We start from the raw sequence: 22,129 nt of genomic DNA, 5'->3' as shown, positions 1-22,129 counted from the left end.
TGACTTCTTCGCCACAGGCCTCGTCCTCCTCCTCGTCCTCCTTTCGCTCCCTCCTCCCCTTCCTCTTCCTTCCTCAGCCCCCTCCTCCCCTTCCTCTTCCTTCCTCAGCCCCCTCCTCCCCTTCCTCTTCCTTCCTCAGCCCCCTCCTCCCCTTCCTCTTCCTTCCTCAGCCCCCTCCTCCCCTTCCGCTTCCTTCCTCAGGCCCCTCCTCCCCTTCCTCTTCCTTCCTCAGCCCCCTCCTCCTCCACCTCGTCCTCCACCTCCTCTGCCCGTCCTCCTTCCCCCGGGCTGTCGTCTGAAGGCCTCAGACGTAGCAGAGGTACAGGTAGGTCTTCTCTATCCTCCAGTCTGGGGGGACGTCTTCGGGCTTGTGGCCCTTCATGTGCTTCTGCATGGACGAGAGGCTGGGGCAGTACTCAAGGCAGATGGTGCATTGGTAGGGCGAGGCGCCGTTGTGGGTGCGCAGGTGTTTGATCATGGCCGAGTAGTCCCTGGATCGCTGGTGGCACAGCTTGCACTCAAACGGCTTCTCACCTGGGGAGGGTGACAACAACAACAACAACAACAACGTCAGACTGAGGAAGGGAACTCTACATGACATGCATTGTACACTGAGTATACAAAACATTAAGAACACCTGCTCTTTCCATGACATAGGCTGACCAGGTGAACGCTATGATCCCATATTGATGTCCCATTCAGAGGGTGAATGGGCAAGACAAAAAATGTAAGTGCCTTTTAACGGGGTATGGTAGTAGGTGCCATGCACACCAGTTTGTGTCAAGAACTGCAACACTGCTGGGTTTTTCACGCACAACAGTTTCCAGTGGGTATCAAGAATGGTCCACCACCCAAAGGACATCCAGCCAACATGAAAACTGTGGGAAGCATTGGAGTCAACATAGGCCAGCATCCCTGTGGAAAACTTTCAACACCTTGTAGAGTCCATGCACCGTTGAATTGAGGCTGTTCTGAGGGCAAAAGGGGGGTGTTGCAACTCAATATTAGGAAGGTGTTCCTAATGTTTGGTATACTCAGTCGTTCCTACATTTACAAAGCAGACTTGACAGATACGAGCAGGTTGTCAATATGTTACCAACTGTAGCAGATTAAAGTATCAACTTTCTTTTAGAGCTTCTTACACTTTTGCTAGCAGGAAGATAGAGATATCTAGTGGTCTCAATTAGCAATGACTATCATGTCTACAAAATTCCCACGGCCAAATTGAAAGGTGCATGTCATCGTGGATAATGATATTTCATATAGTGCTGCTGTGCAGCAATGGCTTTAGAATCAATCTCTCAACTGCCCCTATAATGTGCTTTCCAAACCAAACCCCTGCATTCAATTATACTGATGTACATTTTGCCACATCTAAATGGCTAACACTTCAATCACAAAAGGACCTATGCCATTTTGAAACACCAAATCACAATTTCAATTTGATTACATTTGATTCTCGACGGTTCCAAAGCCGCTACATTCCTGTTCATGTGATATTCAGGACCAGAACTCCTCCTAAACGTGCAAATGATTAGAGTGATGGCAAGGAATAATCCCCAGCGCTCAATCCGACAGGCGCAAATTAGACATGTAAATGCCGACCTTTACCAATGGCATTTGAAATGAGGTGTCGCATGTGATCGGGCCCTGAACGACACAGACGCTCACACCACGTTACAGAGAGAGAGAGGCATCTCGTCACTGGCTGCCGATAGATATCTGTCTGATGTGTGTCCCTGCATCTACTCCTATAGTTTTCTTTTTCGACGCATTGGACCTGGCCAACCTTGACCCGTGGGAAGGGGGTCAGGGTTGTGTTTACCCGCCTATGTAAATAGCCACGCCAAGAAGACTGTCATTACGGGGCGTGCAGCCTGCAGAGGCCCCACAAGTCAGCAGTGTCGACAATAACCACACTGTAAACAGGGTCGCCTCAGATAACCGGGCAATAATGAATTGCAAATGAGGCCTGGTATTGATCTGTAATTGACAGGTGGGACTCGGGAAGGGGGAAGGCGGGTGGGAGGTTGCCAATGTCGATGATTCATCAAGCGGCTCCTTTTTGTGCGCGGTGGCCTTTGACTGTGAGCTTGTCACTAGCGCTTGTTATCTCCAGTACGCTCCGACTCACCGCGAACGAAGGCCCATGGTCCCCACAAAAGGGGAAAGGGGAGTGGGAGAGAAAAAGCCAATTATTTGACAGGCTGCCTTGATAGTGCGGCTTAACAGCTGGCTTATTGAATGGGAGAAGGGGGGTGAGTTTTGGTGGGGGGTTGGAGCGGGTAAAGCCTTGGCTCAACAGCAGCCCTCGGAGGCTAGGTGATGTGTGTGTGTGTGCCCCCCATCATGGCAACCTGAGTCACCCAGAGTAATAGCACATGTCCCTAATCCTAATGTTTGGGGACATAAATTCAGCCAACACGAGAGAGACAAGTGCCAGAGACTGACCGACACCTTGTTGACACTTTTATGGAGCTGTAAAGGCCTGGGGTCAATATGGAGGCTCCTCACCAATGCTCTGTTTACTGGCCCTTGGAATCATTCATAAAAACAGTCTGTGTACAGTATGCCTTGTAAAAGCATCAATCTAGTGTATGTGTTCTACTACACACATTGCTCCCAGCCCTTCTTAACGCCAAGTATAACACTATTGAACACTTACACTAGATTGCTAATTTTACATACACTTACCCTCCTTCTGTGTTACAGCACTGAACTCAATCTGTTATGGAGCTGAAGTGGATCTCTAGTGACTTGACTAGTGTCCAGTGGGAACTGTACTGGTAGAAACTATTAGTATATTACACTAACCCTTTTACTCTATTTCTTGTAAAAGCCATGAAAGCTCTCCTGTGTAACATAGCTGACATTTTCCCACTGTAACAGAGCTGACATTTCTATCTGCATATTTCCAGTGGAACGAAGTTGACATATTTCCGGTGTGACGGAGTGGATTTTCCTGTCCATTGTGATCCTAACAATGCATACCTGTGTGCACACGGTAGTGGGTCTCCAGCTGGTGCTTGAGGCTGAACTTCTTCCCACAGCCGTTACATTCGTAGGGCTTTTCCCCGGTGTGGATGCGCTTGTGGCCCTTCAGAGTGCTCTCGTCACGGAAGCAGCTCCCGCAGAATTCACACTCATATGGATGGTCACCTGCTGAACACGGGGGAGAAGGCAGACTCACTTTATAGCAATTGAACATAATTCCAAAGATATTTCTCCTACAATATTTAGTCATGTTTGATTCAGTTGCAGTCCTTCATGTAATAACTAAGATAGAGAGACACAGAAAGTAAATAAGGGAAGGGAAAAAAACGTCCACTCATATCTTTGTGTTACGGCTGCAAATAGACAAAAAAACTACAACAAAAAATAGAGAAATATAACAATGGCCATACAGAAAGAAAATAAGTACAAGTGTTTTTCTATTCAACGCGAAGATGAATCACGTGACAAAGGCTAGCATAGCATCACAATCGCACTGAGCTATCGGGGCAGAACTCAAACATTCTTATAAACACTGACGAGATAGCGGCCCTCTTTTTTTCCAGTCCACTCTCATGTTCTCCCTTTTTGTAGGTCAAATTAGAATACTGTACCCTTGCCGACCTGGAGCCACTCGTGTAATGGGTATTCAGATGTCAATAATCAGGGATATTATGATATGCGGGGGCTCTCTCCAGCGCTCGGCTACTAATTGCTTTCCTGTGTCTGACTAGCAGCCGCCCATACATCATTCGCTCCCCGCTACAGATGCGCCACGCTGCCAGGCGTGTAATGTTCTTGATATTTAATGCATTTCACACAGCCACTGAAGGTTTAAGTCATCGCCAATGACCTACGCGTTTCATTATCTGGCTGTCCGAGCGGCACCGTGCCTGGGAATAAATTGCATTTCTCGTTATGTACTGTCATGCTCTGGCACCCATCACCCCCGTTAAGAGACAATGTCAATTTCCTCCAGCACGTATTTACGTTGGAGACGCGCCCTTAAATGCTATTCACATTTGGACGCGGCGGCTGTTTGGGGGGATGTGACTCCCGGCGAGTTTGACGCTTTCGGGTTGAGGGGATAATGTTGAAGGGGAGGGCAGGGACAAAAAAGAGAGCGAAAAAGTAAGAGATATAGAGAAAAATAGGGAGACGGAGGGAGAATCAACAGTGGAGGGATGAAGATAGAAGGGGGAGGGTAAAAATCAATAAAAGTGACAGTCTTTATTTGTCTGCATGAAGTTATCAGTGGCTCCCGCTGTAAGACATTGTGCTCTTTCTAGCGTTTCAGTAGCTGCAGAGATCACAATCCATCACAGAGCGCGGCGGGGCCCGTGCGACGCTACAGGAATAGTAATAGGAGCTGAGATTCACCTGCCTTTAATTAGGAGCAGGCTGAGCCCCAACCAGACCGATCTGGAGGAGAGCATGCTGATGCTCAGTGCACAGACTACAGAAGGTTATTTACCTTCAAATTCACATAGGCAATGTGTTATAAGTCATACACTACATATATAACTAACACTTCAAAATGTCATTCTTATTAGTAGGGGAGCGGACTTCATTGCTTCCTTATGCAAAAAGTCAATGTTTGACATGAAAAAATGCCATAATCACATTGTGTAGTGCAATCCAAATGCCAGGCAGGACTTAATTTTGTCAGGAATCCATTAGCTCCCAGGCACTGGAGATGCAGCATTGTAAATCAGAAGGCTGTCACTATCTCTCTTGCTCTGTCCCCCTCCCTCCTTTCCCTTTCTTTCTTACCTTCTCCCTCCTCCCTCAACACTCTCTCTCTCCTCCCTCAACACTCTCTCTCTCCTCCCTCAACACTCTCTCAACACTCTCTCTCCCCTCCCGCAACACTCTCTCTCCCCTCCCGCAACACTCTCTCTCCCCTCCCGCAACACTCTCTCTCTCCTCCCTCAACACTCTCTCTCTCTACTCCCTCAACACGCTCTCTCTCCACTCCCTCAACACGCTCTCTCTCTCCTCCCTCAACACTCTCTCTCTCCTCCCTCAACACTCTCTCTTTCCTCCCTCAACACGCTCTCTCTCCTCCCTCAACACGCTCTCTCTCCCCCCTCAACACGCTCTCTCTCTACTCCCTCAACACGCTCTCTCTCTCCTCCCTCAGCACGCTCTCTCTCTCCTCCCTCAACACGCTCTCTCTCCTCCCTCAACACTCCCTCCCTCAACATTCTCTCTTCCTCCCTCCTCCCTCAACACTCTCTCTCGCTCCTCCCTCAACACGCTCTCTCTCTCCTCCCTCAACACGCTCTCTCTCTCCTCCCTCAACACTCCCTCCCTCAACATTCTCTCTTCCTCCCTCAACACTCTCTCTCGCTCTCTCTCTTCCCTCAACACTCGCTCTCTCCTCCCTCAACATTCTCTCCCTCCCTCAACACTCTCTCTCTCCTCCCTCAACTCTCTCTCCTCCCTAAACACTATCTCTCTCTTCCCTCAACACTCTCTCTCTCTCCTCCCTCAACACTCTCTCTCTCTCTCCTCCCTCAACACTCTCTCGCTCCTCCCTCAACACTCTCTCTCTCCTCCCTCAACACTCTCTCTCTCCTCCCTCAACACTCTCTCTCTCCTCCCTCAACACGCTCTCTCTCCTCCCTCAACACGCTCTCTCTCCTCCCTCAACACGCTCTCTCTCTTCTCCCTCAACACGCTCTCTCTCTACTCCCTCAACACGCTCTCTCTCTCCTCCCTCAACACTCTCTCGCTCTCCTCCCTCAACACGCTCCTCCCTCAACACGCTCTCTCTCTCCTCCCTCAACACGCTCTCTCTCTCCTCCCTCAACACTCCCTCCCTCAACATTCTCTCTTCCTCCCTCCTCCCTCAACACTCTCTCTCGCTCTCTCTCTTCCCTCAACACTCGCTCTCTCCTCCCTCAACATTCTCTCCCTCCCTCAACACTCTCTCTCTCCTCCCTCCTCCCTCAACTCTCTCTCCTCCCTAAACACTCTCTCTCTCTTCCCTCAACAATATCTCTCTCCTCCCTCAACTCTCTCTCTCTCTCTCCTCCCTCAACACTCTCTCTCGTCTCCCTCAACACTCTCTCTCTCCTCCCTCAACACTCTCTCTCTCCTCCCTCAACACTCTCTCTCTCCTCCCTCAACACTCTCTCTCTCAACACTCTCTCTCTCTCAACACTCTCTCTCAACCTGCTCTCTCTCTCTCAGACCTAGACACAATGCCTGTTGGGGTCTAATGACAGCGAGGGGGCACAGATGAGGACCCAGCACACCGAGGCAGAACTGTGGCATGGGAGTGGACCCTTGGGTACCCCAGGCACTGCCACCTGCGTTTCCATGCCCCCTGGGGGTGCTGGCGCGGACAGTGTACCTGCTGCCTCGACACCTGCTGCCTAGCCCCCCTCCCCCCAGGCCCTGGCGAGGGCGGGTTCATTATGCGATAAGCGGCTGTAAATCAGGGAGCTCTGTCACTGCCAGGGCCATCTCTCTCTCTATCCTTCTCCCTCTCTAGCCTGGCGCTATCAAACAGCTGCAAACACAAAACACCCCAGTGCAAATGGGCCCCTAGTTAAAAAACACAAGCGACCGCCGCACAACAACGGAATATTAACGAGAGCCTGGGCCGCGGCACGCGTCTGCGAGCACGGAGGGGAGGGAGGACGGAGGGAGGACGGAGGGAGGGAGGAAGGACAGAGGAGGCTGCCATGACTGCTATCATTATGAGCCCCCATTGTACAACAGTGTGTCTGTGTGTGTGTGTGCGTGTCCAGCCTCTCTTTTGAGGGACAGAGAAATGGAGGGAGAAAGGTGAAGGGAGAGGGATAGACAGTGTATCGGAGAGAATGAAAATGGGGAGGGACAGACAAAGCGAGACAAAGAGAGGAAGAAGTGAGAGGGAAATAGGGAGGGGGAGAGAGAGACTGTATGTGGGGTTAGCCTACCCTTCTCCAGGGAATAAATGAATGGGAGATTGATACACTCACTGTAATAAGCATAATTAAATCTGTTGCCTCTCTCTGTCCTCAATACTGAGCCAATGTCGAACAGTAGGTGACATCAGAGAAGCTGCTTTCTAAACAATCGTTTTTCCTAAACAACCGCTATATGAAGCATGCTAATACTGTGTATATTGTACTCGCTCTAACGATTGTGCTTGCAGCTGTGTGGTAGAAGGCAGAAGACATATGAGGGAGATGATGGTCTTGTTGGAAGCAGGCAGCCAACAGATGGACAAGCTTGACTATTGCGCTCTTCCAACAAATAACCTACTACTGCTTAGTACACACAGAAACATGAATGATATTATTATAACATCAAAGTGCAAATACATTTAAGAATTGCCAGTTATTTCAATTTTCTGGAAATTAGGATTTATTTTTGGTGCCATGACAAGGCGATTTGCCGACTTTTTAATCCCTTGATAAAGGCCCCACATCATATTAAACTGGTGCTTGCGACTGGCTCATTGTAATTTAATACACGCCTACGGAGGATCAGGTTCAAAGCAGCATGACACTGCTGTCTCACTGCCTGTGTCTGGATGCTGCTGCCGAGATGGGGATTGGGATGACATTTCAGCAAGTCGTGCGTGGGGAACGTCCGCGTGTCCTCTCTCGATGTTTGCCGTGAAAGCAGAGTAGCAGACGCACCAGTACAGTATACAGGACCGCCCCGACTTGTCACTCGCGCTAAAATGCAGCGCCTCGGCTTGTAAATAGGCCGGCTGCGCTCATCTCGCCGCATTCGTTTCAATTATTTATCCGTGAGACGGTGAGCTAGATCAGCTCTGACAGTGAGACTGTTATTTAAGGTCGCAGAGACCGTAGAGGAAAGGGAGAGAAAAAAGGGTAGACGATAGAGAGCGTCCATCCTTGGCAAGCGAAATGGGATTCATTTCCATGTTCTCATATTCTGTCACGGTAACAGGGGCTTCTCCCTAAATCACCTCATCCGTCAGGCTATTTCTCTCTCCAGCCTTGTCCTTCTCACAACAGATAGTATTAACATGGCCTTTCCTCACCAACAAGCCAGCCTTGAGGTAAATAGCAGCTCTGTTTGATCATGGAATATATTCATTCAGCAAATGACCAGATCACCCTGTTTGTTCAGCCAGCCATGCCAATAGTAGACTAGCCTACTAGGAATTAGAAATACTAACTGTGTTTTTGAACCGGGATAACACGATTCCTTCTAGGGAAAAAACTTGGAGTGCGTTAGATAGGCCTAATAGGAAACAATGTTCCGCAGCTAGAGCCATGAACATGATGCGGTGCGACATGTGTTGTTGCCCTACAGGGCTCTACAATCTAAACGCAGGTTGACGTTTATTGGGATGAATCCTGTCCTGGAGCAGGCCTGAGCGATTTCAATTAGATCGGCCACAGCAAACTCAAAATTGCCTATATATCGTACAAATTCATTAAACCAAATTTCGATTTTTGTTCTTAATATAAGGTTAGGGTTAGGCATAAGGTTAGCAGTGTGGTTAAAGTTAGGGTTACGGTAAGGGTTAGGTTTAAAATCAGATTGTATTCCTGTGGCAGTGCCAGCTAGTGACTACCCTACAGAGCTGCCTCCAGTACATGAGTTATCCCAATAAATGCCAACCTGCATCTCTAGACTGATACTACTGCATTATGTGTTCTTCTTTCTGTTGGGCTACTGAGCCATCGCCACTTGTCAAATATACTGTCACCCATGTCTGTTAACGGGACAGCTCATCACGCCTTCATAAGAAATATGGATCCCTTTACAGCTGTTGACCTGAGGGGATTGTATTGACAACCTTTTCCCTGTCAGTCGTGAGCAGGTCTATGTCTAGCTTTCACCTGGTTTGGGATATATGGTGCCCTACTAGACATAATTGGTTGCCACAACATGGCCAAATTCTTTTGTCACATCATAAAAGTTTAATTATTACCTTTCCCAACATCACAACAATAGCTAGGTTTCCATCAAATTTGACAGATTTTCATGCGAATATTAAAAAATCTGCATTAAAATCTGCAATTTTCCCACCAGAGGTTTGTTTCCATCAAACTGACTTGCGGACAAAAAGCAGTGCATGATGACGTAATGCACATAGAAAGCACAGTCCTATAACTTTTCATTGACCCCAAAAAAAAAAACTACAGTTATATGTTTCCATCGCATTTTTATCTCCATCAATGGTTTTGGTACTAAAAGTCTGCAAAAACAGCAAATGTGCCCACTCTGGTCTTTTTTTTATTTTGTTTGAAATGTAAAAATATATTTATTTTTTTTCTTGGGGGGATGGATCAGCTTAATATTGCAGATAGATTGTATCTTCTATCAATGTAATTGTCTGCATCACTTCCAATCCCCCATGTTTTTTATATATATACTCCCCTTTATTACTTTTCAACCCCGCCATCCTTTCCCTACTTGGAGTAAATTAGTGAACAACAATGCCCAGGCCACTACTTCCGGTCTATACTTACTATCTACACCTTATGGACAGAGTTATTTTTACAATAATTCTATTATATATATAATATAAAATGTAAATGTAAAAAAATATTATAATTTTTTGGCTCTTGAACTTCTTCAACTCTCAACCTCTCCGATCATTTTCATGATGTCCATCCGGTTTGCTTCTATATGCCATATCTTTCTAACTGTGCTCTTTCCCAAAAGCTCCCAACATACAACCTATATACTTATTATGGACACAGTATGCTTACATTATTAGCTATCTTTGTTATTATTTGTTGTTATTTGTTATTAGTCCCATCCTTCAACTCTATTCAATACCTCCCATCTATCTCTTAACACCATCCATATAGGATTTCTATTTGCCATATATATTTCAACCGTACTGTGATGTTTTACAAAAGTTCTGAACCTTTCTATTCTCATTGCTTCTACAGATTGTGAATTAAAAATATTTTTTTTTGCTAAAAGTATTATTATATTATTGATTGATTGACTATGACTTTTCAGATCACCCAGTAATGCTATCTGCAAGGTTAGCTCCAGGTAAATATTGCAATCCTTTAGCCATTCCTGGACCTGTGTCCAAAAACAAGCTACAAATGGAGAGAACCAAAACAAATGACCTAATGATTCTGTCTCTTCACAGAAAAATCTGTAGAGCTGGGAAGATTGTATCCCCCATATAAATAACATTCTATTGGTAGCAAGAATTTTATATAATAATTTAAATTGAAAGATTCTAATTTTTGAATCCGGTGTCGTTTTGCGTGTCAGTTCATAAACACTATGCCATGGGATCGGTACGTCAAAGATCTCTTCCCAACTATTTTGCAATCTATATGGGACGGCTGTCAATCCTTTGGTCCTTAAGTGAAACTGATATACTTTTTTATTTATCACAGTTTTCCTTAACCAATTATGTTCTTTAATGCAAGGCCGACAGACAAGTTCCTTACTTTCTCCCCCCTTCCACTTTCCTCTTCCACTTTTGCGGTAAGGCTGCAATTATTTGGTTGTAATTTTGGGTAGAGCAGACATTTCCATATGTTTTTGTTAGCTGCATGTGCGACATAACTCCACCAGTCCTACCGATGATATCATTTACGAAGATTATACCTTTTTTAAACATTCTGTCAAAAAATAAAGGTTTTTTGTCAATTAGTCTATTTGAATTTAACCACAATATTTGTTGCATTATTTGTTCTGTCGTTTCTGGAGGATTAAATTGAAATTGCAACCAACTTTCTATGGCTTGTTTTAGAAATAGTGATATTTGGGAGTTGATTTCCTTTTCAAATAACTGCAAATGAGTGGTTGTAATCTGAATAAAGGGAAAAAGGCCTTTCTTGAACATTGGGTGAGACAATCTTACTAATTTGCTTGAGAACCAGTTCGGATTTAAGTATAACTTTTGTATGACTGAAGCTTTTAGTGATAGGTCTAATGCTTTAATATTTAATAATTTCTGTCCTCCGAATTCATATTCATTATATAAATATGCCCTTTTAATTTTGTCTGGCTTGCCGTTCCAAATAAAATTGAATATTTGTTTCTCATATAATTAAAAAAAACGGTTCGCTAGGCGTAGGCAAGACCATAAGCAAATAGGTAAACTGGGATAATACTAAATAGTTAATCAGGGTGATTTTTCCACAAATTGACAGGTATTTTCCTTTCCATGGTAGTAAGATCTTATCTATTTTTGCTAACTTTCTATTAAAATTCATTGAAGTGAGATCATTTATTTCCTTTGGGATATGTATTCTGAGTATATCCACATCACCATCAGACCATTTTATTGGTAAACTACATGGTAATGTAAATTTTTTATTTTTTAGTGATCCAATACGTAATATAGTACATTTGTCATAATTTGGTTGTAATCCAGAGAGGTTAGAAAATGTATCTAGATCCTCTATGAGGCTGTGGAGGGATTCTAGTTGTGGATTTAAAAGAAAACATGAATCATCAGCGTACAATGACACCTTTGTTTTTAAGCCCTGTATTTCTAATCCTCTGATATTATTATTGGATCTGATTTTAATAGCTAACATCTCGATGGCCACAATAAATAGATATGCCGATAGTGGACAACCTTGTTTCACTCCTCTTGACAGTTTAAAACTTTCTGAGAAATAGCCATTATTTACTATTTTACACCTAGGGTTACTATACATGATTTTGACCCATTTTATAAGAGATTCTCCAAAATTGAAATGCTCCAGGCATTTATATATAAACCCCAGTCGAACTTTATCAAATGCCTTTTCGAAGTCTGCTATGAATAGCAGGCCTGGTTTCCCATATTTTCCATTGTGTTCTATTGTTTCCAATTCTTGCCTTATATTATCTCCAATGTATCTTCCATGTAAAAAACCTGTCTGATTAGAATGAATAATATCCGACAATACATTTTTAATTCTATGCGCTATACATTTTGCTAGGATTTTTGCATCACAACACTGAAGTGTAAGGGGCCTCCAATTTTGTAAATGGACTGGATCTTTATATTTTCCACTTGTATCCTGTTTCAGTAATAATGAGATCAGACCTTCTTCTTGAGTGTCAGATAATCTACCATTTACATAGGAGTGGTTAAAACATGCTAATAACGGTCCTCTTAGTATATCAAAAAAGGTTTGGTATACCTCGACTGGTATGCCATCCAACCCTGGAGTTTTCCCAGACTTAAAGTCTTTAATTTCATCCAGAAGTTCCTCCTCTGTAATTTCACCTTCACATGAGTCTTTCTGTGTGGCTGTTAATTTGACATTATCAATAGAAAAACATTTCTACAATTAGCTTCAGTTAGAGGAGATGGAGGCGACTGAAAAGAAAACATATGCTTAAAGTACTTTGTTTCTTCCTTCAAAATATAATTTGGTGAATTATGGGTGACACCGTCAATTGTAACCAGTTTCATTAAGTTCTTTTTGGTAGCATTCCTATGTTGAAGATTAAAAAATAATTTTGTGCATTTTTCCCCATATTCCATCCAGTTTGCTTAATTTTTTATAATATATTACACTTGATCTTTCTTGAATAAGTTTCTCAATTTCTTGTTGTTTTTCCTCTAATTAATTCTGAGCCTCTATGTTACAGTTTTTATTGCCATCTATCTGTTCTGTTAGACTTTCTATTTCCTTTCTTAGTATAAACTCTTTTGACCTAAATTGCTTTTGTTTTCGAGATGAGTACTGAATTGCATGGCCTCTAAAGGCACATTTAAAGGTGTCCCATACAATAAGGGGATTCGCTGTACCTATGTTATGTTGGAAAAAGTCAGTTATAAATTCCTTTGTTCTAATTATAAATAAATTATCATCCAGTAGGCTTTGATTAAATTTCCAATATCCTCGCCCACGTGGAAATTCAGTAAGAGTAATGTATATGCCTATTATATGATGGTCTGACCGCATTCTGTCCCCTATCGACACTTTAAAAAAAACTTTTGGTGCCAAAGAGAATGAGATAAGAAAGAAGTCAAGACGACTAGCTTGATTCAGTCTCCGCCATGTATATCTCACTAGATCAGTATATTTAAGCCTCCATATATCTACTAGTTCTAATGTATCCATGACATTCACAATTTCCTTAAGAGCATGTGGGTGATTGTTTGTGGTGTGATTTCCTTTACGGTGCATTGAGCTATTTAAAACAGTATTATAATCCCCCAACATAATAATATTGTCTTGAATTGCTTGCAGGCTTGATAATTTATTATATATATTGTCAAAGAATTGTGGATCATCATTATTTGGTCCGTAAAGGTTAATGAGCCATATCTGTTTATGGTCCAATAACATATTTAAAATAATCCATCTACCTTGTGTATCTATTTGGACCATTTGCACATTCGGATCGAAATTACTATTAATTAATATCATCACCCCTTTTGAATTTCTTTGCCCATGGGAGAAGTATATTCCCCCCATTCTTTTTTCCACGCTACTTCATCTCGAATTGTTGAATGAGTTTCCTGTATACAATAGATATTATATTCCTTCTCTTTGAGCAATGTAAATATTGTTCTTCTTTTGTTATTATCAGCTAAGCCATTACAATTATAACTGGCTATACTTATTTCACCATACACCATAATGAGATACAAGTTTCAAGTCTATTTATCATTATATATGTTTGTAAATTTACCAATAAAAAATACCGTAATGATTGAGTGTCCATATAGCTGTACCGTGATATTTTCATTGCTACGGAGTAACCCTTCAATTGTTCTCCACTAATTCCCCCGCTAAAGCCCCTCCCCATCCCAAGTTGAGCCGTCATCCCAGTGATCTGCATCCCACCCACGTCCCTCCGGATCCCTAAGGCCCCGAGAGGCCAGGACCCATCCATCGAAAACAGCACACAGTGCCACCCACAAAACAGAAGCAGATTAACCGGCAAAAGCATTTCCAATGCTTTCACCTCTCTCTATATATATATCTATATAACTATTTAAAAAAAATTATGCATATCCTATTTTCCATCATTATCAATTAATATGCGTAATAATGTCGGCAGTTCACGAGTAGGATTCTAACATATAACCCGGATTGCCATTGTATTACATTTAATTAATTGACAAGCAATTATTATCCTAGCAAATAATTCCTGTGGTCCATCCCATACCCCCCCTCCCCCCAACATCCCCACCCCCCCACAACAGATGCCAGACAAGCACACACGCACATACTCACATACTCCAACACACTCAACCCCCCTCCTCCACAATCCACCATAAAATCAGATACTCAACGGCTGTTATATCCCAGAGCCCAACTCGAGAAATAACTTGATTTACGAGTGCACATACAGTTAAAGCTGATTGAGAAAGCATGCAGATTTAGCAGAAATTGATAACAATGTGAGATTTGATTAATCTACTTAATCTATGTCAAGTCCTAGGTGATGGAGATCAGATCCACCCTCTTCACCTGAGACACAAACACCCACTCTGGTCTTGGCACATGTGCTCTAGCCAACAGCTGGTAGAAATAGTGCAGACAGGTACATGATGAGATTATGGATAAGAGCAAGATCATTTGTATTTGTTAATTGGCAGCCAAGCAATGATGATCATGTAACCAGCATACAATATTTATTGGAAAGGAGTTTTAAGCTCATCACCGTGCACTTTCACCACCCTGTGAAGATCAAAACGTATTTCATCTGTAGCCTAATAAAGTGTGAATGCTTTTCCAAGTTGCAGTGGGAGGACCACACAACATAGCATCGCGTGACAGCAAATGTACTTCAACATGATGGTTATTCAATCAATATTTACGCATAAAATCGTTTCCACCACAATACTTGCAGAATTAATTTGACACGAAAAGCTCCCACCATGTCGAACGAACAAATTGTCTGGAGACCAGGCGGTGTCAGAGGAAGGCCCTAAAAATTGTCAAAGACTCCAGCCACCCTAGTCATAGACTGTTCTCTCTGCTACCGCACGGCAAGTGGTACCAGAGCGCCAAGTCTAGGTCCAAAAGGCTTCTTAACAGCTTCTATCCCCAAGCCATAAGACTCCTGAACAGCTAATCATGGCTACCCAGACTATTTGCGTTGTCCCCCCCACCCCACCCCACCCCACCCCCTCTTTTACACTGCTGCTACTCTGTTTATTATCTATGCATAGTCACTTTAACTCTACCCACATGTACATATTACCTCAATTACCTCGACTAACCGGTGCCCCTGCACATTGACTCTGTACCGGTACCCCCTGTATATAGCCTCCCTACTGTTATTTTTCTTATATTTTTTACTTATCTATTTTTTACTTAACACTTTTTTTCCTTTTCTTAAAACTGCATTGTTGGTTAAGGGCTTGTAAGTAAGCATTTAATTGAAAGGTCTACACCTGTTGTATTCGGCGCATGTAGCAAATATAATTTGATTTGATTTGATTTGACATTTATGAAATTGTATTGAAACTTCCTGTTTCCATCACAGCTGTCGTGATTTTTTGAAAATACGACATGACTTTACTCGCATAAAAAGGTTGGATGGAAATGTGATTATTGCACAAGGTAATGTCTTGACCAACCTTCTCACAATCGATCTGCAATGTTGTGATGACGTCATGTGTTAGGGTAGTCAGAGTTTACGGTTTAGTGCAGGGGAACATGAGTAGCCTATATGTTTGTGTCCTAGTGCTCTAGGATAGAGGGGGTCTTGACATGGCTGCTACTAGACGGTATGCGTCACCACTGCAACTGACCTGTGTGCGAGCGCAGGTGGCGTTTGAGTGCGGTGTGGCTGGGGAAGGTGCGATTGCACTCGCTGCAGATGTAGCTGCGCACACCGGCGTGGACCTCCATGTGCTGCTGCAGCGCCGGCTGCGTCTGGAAACGCTTCCCGCACAGCAGGCAGAAGATGGCCATGTCCAAGCCTGAGGGAGAGGGAGGAGAGGGTGAGTTTTCTTTTGTAATTTAGTCTGGTTTGTATATTTATTTGTCCAGGAGATACTGTTGAGAACAATCTGACAGAATATTACATGTTGACAGTCACGTAGTCAAGTTATACATCATTTCTGGAACTAGTCATGAAGTAATAAAGACATCTCTTTGTTCTATGGATTTTCAACATTCTTGTTCATTGTACAATGTTGTACATTTCTTGATCTGTCAGGTCTTTTTTAAGGAAATGCGTATCCTAAACCAAAGGAGGGGTCTGTCATTGTAAAACACCACTGGGAAAAGTACAGCAGGCTTGAACATTGCAACTGTGATCCCTTACCACAAGAGGGCAGTACCAAGATGAGAGCAATGACAACCAAGGTGAGCAGTGTGACAACAGACATGATAAGGACTGTTTTAGTATACAGACTAAAAGCCGTCAAAACACAATGGGATGTGCAATGGCCCTGTATGCTTGGTACACTTTAATATGACCTAAATAGAACACACTGTGAGGATATGCTTTCACAATCTTTTTAAGCACACAATTTCTAAGCACATAAAAAGGTATAAAGATGTGCTTTATACTTCAGTTGTGTGTGGAGTCCAACAAGTAGCGTTCATTTTTCTCCAGCACAGGCAAACACAGGAATACAGCAAGCACGCATGCGCACACACACTCTCTTCACACTTTTTCAATTACCAGACTGGGGAAAACTCTGGGGAAAGAGTGAGTGTTTAGAGCTCAGCTTCTATTTCATCAGTCAATAACGCATCTTTGGGGCAAAGCTGCCACTAATTTAAAAATCTATGAGGAGCGGCAGCCTCATGTTCATAAACGCACCAGAGATAGCCCTCCCCCTGGATCAATCACTGTCTTGCCTCCACACCCGGGAGAGAACAAGAGGGAGGGGGGGGAGAGAGAGAGAGAGAGAGAGAGAGAGAGAGAGGGGGAGGGGAGGGGAGGGGGGGGGAGGGGAGGGGAGGGGGGAGGAGAAAGATGAGCAAAGGGTAGTGAAAGAAAAAATCAAGCAACCATGTGCACGGTGAAGAGAGTGATGGGGTAGAGGGAGAGAGATAAATACTGACAAACCTGCCTTCTTCCCACCAACTTCTTCTCCTTCTTCTCCATTGATTGGGGCCGATTGTCGCTGGAATCCCTCCAGGACTTGAGGCACATTAGGTGGCTTGATTGACAGGCATGCCTCTCTCCTTCTCCCTGTCTCTACCCCTATCCCTCTCTCTCTAATGTAACAACACAGGGTGCTCTGGAGACACAACACAGGGTGCTCTGGAGACACAACACAGGGTGCTCTGGAGACACAACACAGGGTGCTCTGGAGACACAACACAGGGTGCTCTGGAGACACAACACAGGGTGCTCTGGAGACACAACACAGGGTGCTCTGGAGACAACACAGGGTGCTCTGGAGACAACACATGGTGCTCTGGAGACAACACAGGGTGCTCTGGAGACACAACACAGGGTGCTCTGGAGACACAACACAGGGTGCTCTGGAGACACAACACAGGGTGCTCTGGAGACACAACACAGGGTGCTCTGGAGACACAACACAGGGTGTTCTGGGGAGACAACACAGGGTGCTCTGGAGACAACACAGGGTGCTCTGGAGACACAACACAGCGGACGGAGCATGCCCGCTACCTCAGGGCTACCACACAAAAACAATGAATGTCCAAAACTAAGAGTTGACAAATGAAAATGGTTTGAGTAGTTTTGGGGGCAAACAGAAACAGGGCGATTGAGGGAATGAGAGAGGCGGTAGGGGGAAGGGAGAGGGAGAGAGAGAGAGAGAGAGAGAGAGAGAGAGAGAGAGAGAGAGTGATGGGGGGAGCTGCAGGAATGTAAGAGGTTAGCAGGCCTTTGACCTGGGTCTGGGATGAGGTGAGGTCTGGACATGGTGGAAGGAAAAACTAAACCTCCACGCTGACTGGAGCTCCCATTTAACCCCACCAGATCTGGGTTGAACTACTATTCGAAATCATTTCAGTCGAGCACTTTAGCTGTGCTCGACTGAGCTTGCCTGTTGCAATTAAACAAATAAACAGTCCCAAAAGTACAACCCCCCAACCTGGCAGGTTTAATCAAATGCTCAAAGTATTTTACTTTTTTAATAGTACTTGAACCCAGGTCTGAACCCACTACTCTCATTCCTAACTACTACTACTAGGATTCCCATGCACACACAGGACGTAACCTGATTCCCCCCGCACAATAATAACACTACTATGGCCGTAAAACCCAGACCTGTTTAATGATTTTAAGTGAATGGCACACAGGATGACTGTGTAGGAGAGAGTGTATGCACACACATGACCATGTGTATGTATGAGTGTGTAAGTGTGTGTGTGAGTGTGTAAGTGTGTGTGTGAGTGTGTAAGTGTGTGTATGAGTGTGTAAGTGTGTGTATGAGTGTGTAAGTGTGTGTATGAGTGTGTAAGTGTGTGTGTGAGTGTGTACGTGTGTGTATGAGTGTGTAAGTGTGTGTGTGAGTGTGTAAGTGTGTGTATGAGTGTGTAAGTGTGTGTATGAGTGTGTAAGTGTGTGTATGAGTGTGTAAGTGTGTGTGTGAGTGTGTAAGTGTGTGTATGAGTGTGTAAGTGTGTGTGTGAGTGTGTAAGTGTGTGTGTGAGTGTGTAAGTGTGTGTGCGTATGCATTCATCCTGATGGCAGTGATCTTGTAGACAGACTGGCCTTTCACCGCCCATATACCTTCACACACAGACACACTCGTTTAATACAATAACCTGTACTCACTTCTTTGCCTGCGCTCTCCAGCACCACAATAGTATACGTCCTACAATACATAATCATTCATACACATTTACTTAATAGTGCAGCAGTCTTTCTGAGAAGAACTGTGTTTACCGTGCCGTTGTGCAAACCAGATGTCAGCTTGCAATCTTGGGGTCAGAGAAAATGTGAGGGTTGTTGTCTCTTTGTTAAGACCATAAGAGACAAGGAGTACAAGTAATCAATATGAACTACAGTATATGCTGTACTAGCCAAAGTAATTAAAAAGCACTTTCTTTTTCAAAACATACATGCTTTCAGAGTACGTCTGGCATTTTTTAAGCGGTTTGCAATTTGAAACAGTATTTGAACCCAATAATAACCGATACTCTATTCCGCTTGGAAGAAAAGAGGAAAGAGGAGGACATAGGAGGGCACAGAGTCATTACAAACAGAGAGTGAGAGAGAGAGACAAAGAAAGAGAGAAAGAGAGCGATTGAGGAAGAGAGAGAAGGGTACAGACAGAGGTGAACAGGGCCTCCAGTGTGTCGGGGAAGTGCAGTAGTGCTGATTAGCGTTAGCTGGAATTAAGTGCTACAAAGTGAGGCAGCCGGTCCAGTCTGAGGGGGTTGGAGTAGGCGACAGGGTGGGGGGAAGTTAGAAGCAGCGGCGGCAAGGTGAAGGGCTGACGGATGAAGGGAGACGCGGAGATAAAAAAGGAAGGTGGGAGCGGAGGAGAAAAGTAGTTGACCCGGGAGGTCTATTACAGTGTAAAATTGAGTCGGCCCAAAGTGACACCTGAAAAGAGGTGGTGGTGGAGGAAGAAGAGAAGAAGGGGGTCTCACTCCCACTCTGGTGATTTGGAATAATTTACCTCTTCTCTCCTGCTCTTACTCTGCTATTTATAAAGGCCTGGCCACAGTACATCGGGGAGGGGGCTCTGCTCTCGTCTGGATGCTGGGCTGTGGGCAAGCAGGATATCTTAATGGCCCTGGAGTGGCAAGCGCCGTTATTTAAGCAGGGACGGACAGGGCCTTTAATGGAGAGGAATACTCTCGGAGAGCAGGGTGACATGCCCGGGAGAGTAGACCTACAGCCAGAGGAAAGGAGAGAATATCTACAGGCCTATATGCTGGTAGTGGTGATGGGGCATGGGGCTTGACGCTGTCTGTCTGCCATGGCCATTCCTCTGTGGAAGGGAAGTAGAAGGGATTTAACTGTAGATGAATCCCTATGCATTTTATGAATTCTGCCAACACTTCTTTCAGAAATACAGTGTCCTATTTTTTGCTTTGCAATAAAATTACAGTATTACTATCAAAAGTTTTACTACGGAGTGTCTAGCTGGCTGTTAGAACATGACAATACATGAGTCATACAGTAGGTGTGAGCGAGGACTGAAGTCACTGTCAATTAGCTTCTTTCAGCTTAGCCTGGCTCTCTCCCGCTGCTCTGTCTACCACCTTGCTTTTCAATGAGCCGCTGAATCATTCACTGTTGAATCATGGGAATTGTAGGAGAATCGATTATTCAATAGAGCCACAAAGCCCTGCTGGGCAGGGGGGGTTGTGTGGATGAAAATATACACGGTTTGTGTAGGGACTGGACAATGTATCATACCATGGTGTGTGTATGTAACAGAGTGACTGACTGGGTGTGTGTGTGTGTGTGTGTGTATATGTATGTGTGTGTGTGTGTGTGTGTGTGTGTGCGTCTGAGAGGCGGGAGGAAGAGAGGGAGAGAGAGCAAGAGCGCGAGAGCACACACAAGGTTGTATTTATGTCAACCTTTCTGTCTCATTTAACCCAAACAAAGAGGGAGACTTGAGTCTAATATGATGGAGAGCGACTTTTACTACTGTGTTTCACGGCATTTAAATGCCACTGCTGCACAAACCTGGGTCCACACTTATCTAGTTAAAAACCATTGGTGTCACCAGTATATTACACCAAGTTTGAATAATCACAATAACATCACAGCTGTGATCACCATTACCACTTCTAATGTCCTGGAGCTATGGACATTGGTCAGGCGTCATTTCATCACTCATAGGTTGCTTCTCTAGTACCTAGTGCTTGAGGAGGTACTACAAGTAAGCCAGCTGTGTCTGTGTGTAGTGCAGTGTGTGTAGTGCAGTGTGTGTGTGTGATATGTGTGGTGTCCCTGCCTTCAGAAGAAATCCCCCCCGAAAAGCTACACTCACAGAAAGACTTGGCTTCGACTGCCGTCTACTTTCGCCACTTCCCTTTGTGTGAGCTAAATGACCATGAGTACTAGGCATTTCTAGCCTATGTATCTGAAGCAGTCCTCGTGTTTCCTGTCAGTACCACACCTAAATGGATGATGACTGCTGTTTTGTCCATGGGCATGTTAGGGTACTAAGCACCACAGGGTTAATGAAGCAGAGAGGTCTAGGGACCTGTACACGGGCGTCAAATCACAGGCCATTAGATCAGGGTTAAGGATCCACAGCCCTGCCTTTTACGCCCTGTTCTCCCTCTCATCAATATGCTCCAGCATTTAGCAGTATCCTGCATGTAGAACAACATGTCTGCCTCTTAACTAGTACTATCAAAAATAACACGCACAACAACAGCAATGGGTGACGCTGGTAAGAAATGTGTCACATAAATCATTCCCCTTGATGAATGAGGAATTAATGTGTAAATAACTACATAAAGTGGGTGTGTGGTGGGGCGGGCTGGAAGAGAATAGTGTGTGTGAGTGTGTTTGCGCTGTGAGAGAGGTTGTGCCTGACAGCTGGGGGGTCAGAGGGGCAGCTGTGGAGGGACATGTGGGGGTGGGGTGGCGTGAGGGAGCAAGGGTGTGCACCCGGAGAGGGGGTGCGAGAGGGGCTCTTGGCAGCCCCCGCTGGGCCCGGGGGACAATGGGTGCTGGCAGGGGCTCGCTGAGGGGGACAATACCGCCAGTGGACTGCCAAGACCCAGACCCTGAGCTGCAGTGGGGGGATGTAGCTACCAAAATATCTTTCCTCCTATTGGATACAGTGAAGGTCTTGAAGAGAGTGACACAAAGGTAGAATCTCCATACCAGTTCAACACAGAGACCCATTTTCTCCACCACAACCCGTGAGGGGCAACGCCACATTGAAAGCCTCCATGACCTTTTCATATCCACGGTAACCTGATGCATGGTGAAAACCAACCACTGAGGGGTCTTGTCTGAGACAGGCAAAGCGGAAGGAGAGGATAAACACCACCTCTGTCCCTCTTGGCTATAGGGCTCTGGTCAAAATAGTGCACAATGTAGGGATTAGTGTGCCATTTGGGACGTACTCTCTGTCTCACCTCAGTTACCTACACAGATCATAGTCATATTTGGACTGTGGGGCTGTGAGGCCTCACTAGGCGAGGTGGGTCGAGAGGGTTCAGTGACCAGAGGGACGCTGTGAGGTAAACGCTGTCTACTGTCCAGCTCCCAGCAGCCTCTATGTCTGAGGCCAAACATGGCAGTATGGGGGCGCTGACAACATGCAGCAACACAACACATGTCACAGAGAGGTTAGTGACAC

At 44.7% G+C, this 22,129-nt stretch overlaps 1 protein-coding gene across 2 annotated transcripts in view; it reads right to left on the bottom strand.

Annotated features, from left to right (window-relative positions):
* Positions 1 to 225: 225 nt before the first annotated feature.
* Positions 226 to 22,129, bottom strand: part of LOC121573931 (zinc finger and BTB domain-containing protein 16-A) — a 132,634-nt gene continuing 110,730 nt past the window's right edge. The window contains exons 5-7 of one of the 2 annotated variants that reach the window (XM_041886341.2): positions 15,665 to 15,835; positions 2,992 to 3,162; positions 226 to 534 (exon numbers count right to left, since the gene is read on the bottom strand). In XM_041886341.2, the coding sequence (XP_041742275.2) occupies positions 305 to 534; positions 2,992 to 3,162; positions 15,665 to 15,835 (572 nt within the window). In that variant the 3' untranslated portion in view covers positions 226 to 304. The remainder of the gene's footprint in view (positions 535 to 2,991; positions 3,163 to 15,664; positions 15,836 to 22,129) is intronic. The other variant, XM_041886342.2, reaches the window with a different exon arrangement.

The sequence above is a fragment of the Coregonus clupeaformis genome, chromosome 9, assembly GCF_020615455.1.
Source record: "Coregonus clupeaformis isolate EN_2021a chromosome 9, ASM2061545v1, whole genome shotgun sequence".
In the NCBI taxonomy this organism is placed as follows: Eukaryota; Metazoa; Chordata; class Actinopteri; order Salmoniformes; family Salmonidae; genus Coregonus; species Coregonus clupeaformis.
This window is presented reverse-complemented; position numbering and strand designations above follow the sequence as displayed.